The 6,298-nt window shown below is 54.7% G+C and overlaps 1 protein-coding gene across 3 annotated transcripts in view; it reads right to left on the bottom strand.

Moving 5' to 3' along the window:
• The window catches only part of Cbs (cystathionine beta-synthase), a 24,670-nt gene extending 19,684 nt beyond the window's left edge, over positions 1–4,986 (bottom strand). For 2 of the 3 annotated variants that reach the window (XM_031348231.1, XM_031348234.1), the window contains exons 1-2: positions 4,877–4,986; positions 2,198–2,530 (exon numbers count right to left, since the gene is read on the bottom strand). In XM_031348231.1, the coding sequence (XP_031204091.1) occupies positions 2,198–2,403 (206 nt within the window). In that variant the 5' untranslated portion in view covers positions 2,404–2,530; positions 4,877–4,986. The remainder of the gene's footprint in view (positions 1–2,197; positions 2,531–4,876) is intronic. The other variant, XM_031348233.1, reaches the window with a different exon arrangement.
• Between the last annotated feature and the right edge of the window lie 1,312 nt (positions 4,987–6,298).

The following is a 6,298-nucleotide window of genomic DNA, read 5'->3' as shown; positions in this document are numbered from 1 at the left end:
TCTGTAGACCAGGCTGGCCTTGAACTCAGAAATCCGCCTGCCTCTGCCTCCCTAGTGCTGGGATTAAACTGCTTGAGAATGTTAACCCTCTGATCCCTCCGCCTCCAGCCTCTAGAACACCCCAACTGCTTTCCATTCAGGTCCCTTAACAACTGAGGTGCCTCCCTCTTGGGGTAGGTCCTCCGCTATCAAGCTCCCAGAGTCCCAGAAGCCTGGCACTACCCCGCCAGCAAGGAGGAAGCTATGCCAAGAAACAAAAGGCCCAGGGCTATGAGCCTGTGACAGGTCAAGCCTGTGGCTGCAGGGCTGCTCTGCAGCATTTCAATGAAAGCAAAGCGTGACCAGCACGGTTTCCAGAGAGCAGTCTCTCCATGGCTCTCCATCCCCAGGCTCCGGGGTGGCTGCACGCCCACACACTCACATCCTAGGTTGAACTCATCAACCCTGCTTAGGGATCTGAGCCCCGCAGCCAGACTTCAAGACTTGCCAGGCTGCTGGGCCCTGGCTTCCTGCCTTCAGCCCCAGGCTTCTCACACTGGAGCCAAACTGAAGTCACCTTTGGCCCCTGATTAGGGGAGGAGACAAGAACCTGAAGTGCCAGGGTGGAAGGAGAACCTGCCTGGGGGCCCGGCCAACAGGCAGCAACAGGTTGGACTCCAACCAGGTCTTCCAGAGAGGCAGAGTCCTGTCCTGGGGAAGAGCTGGATGACAGCTTCCCAGCTGTCCTTGGTTGGACTTGGCTGTCCTTGATTGGACTCGGGAAAGTGAGGCTAGGCTGAGCCGAGGCCAAGAGCTCCTGACCTGAACCCCAGGGAGGCCAGGCAGGGACAACTTTAGGATACAGACTCAGGTGTGCTCACTCCGAAGGTTATCAGATATTTGTCCAGGTGATGGTTCCGATCCGTCATCCAGCCCAACTGCCCGTACTTTGCCAGCACACAAGAGAGGCTCTGAAGGACCCCAATTCCTCCACGGGGCTGCCTGCAGCCTACCAGTTCCTTACTCCGCAGCCACTGAATCAAGAGCCTCTGGAAGTGGCTGGCTTGTCTCGCCCTCATCAACCTGCCCCATCTTTCCCTCCGCCCATATCTGTCCCTATTACCAGGTGCCCTGAGCCAGTGCCTCCCCCACAGAGTGCGGGAGCCTTCCCTGGTCTTCCAATGACTTCTAACAAAGCAGGGCTGATCAGCTGGGGGGCAAACCTGCCCCTAAGGCTGATGTGTGTCACACACATCTTTGAACAAGAAGTTCCCAGGCCCTTGGGAGCCCTGGGGGTGGGAGGGTGGAGGCTGAGGGGAGTGGGGGGAGGGGGAGCTCTCTTGTGCCTCCAGAACCCACAGGGCTCTTCTTAGCCCCTGCTGTGTTGTTCTGACAAGAACCCCTCTGAGCAGCTCCCATCTGGAACTCCCAGAACTAGAGTCCATTCAACAGGAACAGCTTCTAGTTTACAAATGTCCACCCTTCCCCTCCTCCGCTCCCACTTTGGCCTCTTGATAAATGCTGCCTTCGCTGGGCAGTGGTGGCGCACGCCTTTAATCCCAGCACTTGGGAGGCAGAGGCAGGCGGATTTCTGAGTTCGAGGCCAGCCTGGTCTACAGAGTGAGTTCCAGGACAGCCAGGGCTATACAGAGAAACCCTGTCTCGAAAAACCAAATAAATAAATAAATAAATAATAAAGATAAAAATAAATGCTGCCTTCCACAACGGGCCAGGCCTCACTCAGACTTCTGAACCAATAACCAACCGTCAATGCTGGGGGCCACACACAGGGCACTCCCAGGATGTAAAACACAGGTCCTTTCACCCACTTGTTTGAATTTGAAGACGTTGGACTGAGGAAATGAAGAGAATAATCCTAAGAGCTTTTTACAACAGGGTGGAAACGCTGCTCCAACCTGGGCACTTTAGAACAAGGGCAGGACATGGTGCCTTTCCTAAGCCAGTAGAATGGCTTAAATGGCCAGTAGATAGTAGAATGTTTTCTACTATCTATCAGTGCCTAGCCATAAAAGAAGACCACTGGAGCCAAACACTCAGTATATGTAAGCTGCTGTATCCAAGAAGCCCAGGCCTCTCTTAGCTTGGCCTTCATTGTTTCTATCCCCCGCCCCCACAATGATCATAGGTACGGGCTCCACACCCCTCCCCGGCCCAAGGAAATAAACCCACCATCTTGGGATCAAAGACAGAGACTTACCGTGGCGGTGTTGTGTGGTTATGTGGAGAATCCGCCATGGGCCTGCCCAGCTGCCAGGTACATCTGCTAGGAGTATCAGGCCGGATCCAGACTTGTTCCTTGTCCTCTGAGGGGCCCTTCTCCAGTTGTCCCTTTTCTGAGTGCACACCCAAGTGCCGGGGGCACCCTGCAGAGCCATCTTCACACTGGGATGTCCCTGAAGGCATGCTGGGATTGGCCAGAGGGAGTAGAGACCTGTTGGTTAAGTAGTTGGCTCTCTGGAGTGTCCCCTCTGGGAGTGTTGGCTCTCTCAAACTCAGTAAGGATGGGAGAAGAAGGAGCAGGTTCCAGCTGCTGTGGAAAAACAGGGTTCCTTTCAGAAGGTTAAACATAAACTACCATATGACCCAGCAATTCAATTCCAAGGCAGAGATCCAAAAACCACAAAAACAGATATTTACAATGCCTGTTCTCATGGCTGCCTCAGCCAAAAGGTGAATATCGCCCAAAGTCACTGATAAATGGCTATACAAATGTGTCCCGCCGGGCTGTGGTGGCGCACGCCTTTAATCCCAGCACTTGGGAGGCAGAGGCAGGTGGATTTCTGAGTTCGAGGCCAGCCTGGTCTACAGAGTGAGTTCCAGGACTGCCAAGGCTACACAGAGAAACCCTGTCTGAAAAAAACAAAAACAAACAATAATAAATAATAAATAAATAAATAAATAATTACCGTTCCAGGAAGTCAGGGAAGGAACATTAGCAGCTGGTCACATTGTTTCCACAGTCAAGCATGGAGGGAAACAGAGCCATTTCTGCAATCAGGACTCCCTGCCTAGAAACAGTGCAGCCCACTGGACTGGCTCTTCCCACGTCAAGTAACAAGCAAATCAACTTTCTACAGACATGGCCCCCAGGCCAATGCGATCTAGGCAGTCCCTCTATTGAGACCCCCCCTCCCCGGGTGACTCTAAACTGTGTCAAGGTGACATTTAACACGAGCCAAAACCTTGTATAGACAGTGACAGCAGTTGCGCAATCCTGTGGACAAAGTGAAAAGGCACCGCCTCCACGTCGGCCATTTCTGCACTTCACACTAAATTGCAGATTAAAGTTATTCAGTGGTTGGGTGTGTAGCTTGGTGGGAGGAGATGTGGTGGTTGTCAAGTGCCAAGACAAGTGCCAAGAAAAATAAAATATGTGTGCACACACCATGCACACATTTTCTTATTATTATTCCACGAAGAACGTGGCCTCACAGCTTGAAAAAAAAAAAACATTTTTTAAGCCGAGTGTCATAGTGCATGCCTTTAATCCCAGCCTTCAGGAGGCAGAGAGGCAGGTGACTGACTCTCTGTGAGTTCAAGGCCAGCTTGGTCTACCTAGGAAGTTCTAGGACAGCCACGGCTATATAGAAATCCTGCCTCAAACAAACAAACAATAAGTAAATAAATACTTTTTTTTTTAGATTTACCAATATGTATGCGGATGTTTTGCTTGCATGTATGTATGTGCACCCCGTGTGTGTGCCTGCTGCTCTTGGAGGCCAGAAGAGAGGCTCGGACCCCCTGGAAATGTAGTTTCAGATGCTTGTGAGCCACTAGCGGCTCGTAACCACTGAGCCATCTCTCCATATCCCCAAACTTCTGCTTGCCTGACATGAACACTTTGGTGTTCTAAGTATTCTAGATGTCACCTAGCACTCCCATGTGAAGTCAGGAGCTCCACCTGGCCCTAGCCCATCTTAGTCGTTCCCTTGGCGGGGGAGGGGCAACTAATAGCAAAACGCATGCGCCCCCTAGGCAGGTGCTTCTCTCTTTGGGTCCAAGAGCCAACTCTAAAGCGTCCTCTTGCTAGGCGACCTGGACTGCAGAACTCCAAAAACCATGTAGGCGCAGTTCGCCCGATGTCATCCCTTAAGTGTCTTCGCGGAACAGTAAGCCATCGAACAACCCAAACCCAAACTCATCTTGGCCAACCTGGCCCAGGGCATCCTGCATCCCTCCGGGTTCTCACGGAGAGGCCACTCTTCCAGCGGGGGTTTCCCTAGGACTATCACGTTCCCGCACGGACCGCCTGGCCATTCGACCTTCGGAAGGGCCAGTTGGGGACAGTGTGTGGCAGTGACTTGGGGAAACCCTCCGCAAGTTGCAAGTTGTACAGCCCTAGGTCTCGCGTCCTCCCCCGCCCCCACTAGGTCCAGCACAAGGCGGGAGAACCTGCCCTCCCGCGCTTCAGCCACCCCGCACGACACTACTTCAATATTTACCCCCACCCCGGCACCAGTGCCCCAAAGAACCATTTGCGAAACAGCGGTCTCCATCCAAAACTGGGGAAAATCGATGACCGGTACCGTGCAGCGCGTCACCCTAGAACCCCGCTCCACGCTCAGGGACTCGCAGTCGTGGGACCTGGGGTCACGTGGGTGCTCAGCCTAGGGCTGCGGGGAGGTCGATGTTTGTGGGAAGGGGGCAAAGGACGCAGGTGGCAGCAGGGTGGCGGGACAAGTCAGGACGCCCCGGTGGGATCACGGGGACCTTAGCGAACTGGGGCACCGGGCTCGCGAGCTGGCATTGCTCGGCGCGTCCAGGTACGGCTGAAGCCAAGTCCGTGCTCAGGGATGGGGAGTCCCCGCGGGCTACCGAACCCCAGCGAGGATGTCGCTGTGTGCACGGCGTGGGAGTCAATGCGGCCGGAGCTCACCTAGACTCAGACGCGGGAAAACGGCTCGGCCTGGGCTGGGCAGGAGTGCGCGCTCGGACAGGATCTCTGCTCAGATAGGGACCCGGGAGAAGGTGGCCGGTCTAGCACCGACCCGGCCACCCACAACCGGCTCAGGCGATTGGCCCGGCGAAGGGGGGCGGAGGGCCGACACCCGCCAATCCCGGGCCTCAGAACGGCCGCCCACCCACCCCGCCCCCACACACCCCTTCTCCTCCCCCCACCCCCCACTCTGGCTCCGCCTGGACACAGCGGGGTGTCTGCTCGCTCTGAGAATTCAGGGAGATGCGCTCGAAAATTCGAGAGGCTCTGCCGTCTAACACGCGATTGTCGTGAGGTACTGGAGGGGCCCCAGGTCTGTGCCCAAAGGTCTGCACACTGCGGCACGTGCCTAGCCAAGTGTCAGGGGACCTCGTTTCCCAGGACCCGTTCCTCTCGAGGACGTGGCTCGTGGGGCTTCTTGGCTTGGCAAGCTCGAGTCACACATCGCTGTTCTTCTGAACGGCAGGAGCCTGACGCTCAAAGCAAAGAGCGCACAGCTCTCCCAAGCGAAGGGCCTGAGGTGCCTGGGTCAGTGGTACCACTGGAAGGGGGCACACACCCCAATAGCCGATATCCATAGGCGGTTAAAATGGGCGTGGTGGTGCCTGCAATCCCAGTATTTGGAATGGGGTCGAGGGAAGGAGGATGTCAAGTTTGAGTTCGAGGCTAATCTGGGCTACATAAAGAGACGGGGGCGGGGGGGGGGGGCTGTCTCTCTCCATCTCTCCAGTCCTGCGTTTAGCTTGTTGAAATATGGTGAACTCCGACTCCTGATCAGGGTTAGGCCTCCTCAGAGCTGGAATTGAAAATCTGGGCCACCATGCACAGCCGAATGTGACATTTGATTAGAAGGGCTACATCTTGCTCCAGGGAGAAATCTTCTGGGCTGGAAAATGTATGCGCCTCGGGCAAGAGTCTAGGGGGTCTGAGAACCTCCCCCTCCCCCCCCCCCAACCCGGAAGGAGGCTGGAGAAAAGAGCCTGCCTGTTTGTGAGGGAGCCGGTTACTGAGATGTTTTGCCTCCCATTGTATCTTATTTTGTCATACCAACGGCAAGAACACTAACAGCAATTCCCAGGAATCTTTCTCTCAAGTTTCCGGAATGTTTAGCCAGGTCTTAGGGGATGTGATACATACATTAGCCGTAGAAGTGACTTAACCCGACGGTTATGGTACCCTTAAGAGAAGATGAGAATTTGAATGGAGAAAAAGTCCTATGAAGATTCAGGCAGGCACTGGAGTTACTGTAGACACACAGCAGCCAGGACTGCTTGCCCCTGGCCGGCTGCCACCTCCAGCAAAGAATAGGAGGTCTGAAGAAACCCTTCCCCCAGTTCTCCAGCATCCTGGAACAGCCACACA

Source organism: Mastomys coucha, unplaced genomic scaffold, assembly GCF_008632895.1.
Source record: "Mastomys coucha isolate ucsf_1 unplaced genomic scaffold, UCSF_Mcou_1 pScaffold3, whole genome shotgun sequence".
Taxonomy (NCBI): Eukaryota; Metazoa; Chordata; class Mammalia; order Rodentia; family Muridae; genus Mastomys; species Mastomys coucha.
Note: the sequence above shows the minus strand (reverse complement) of the source record. Positions and strands in the feature narration are given on the sequence as shown.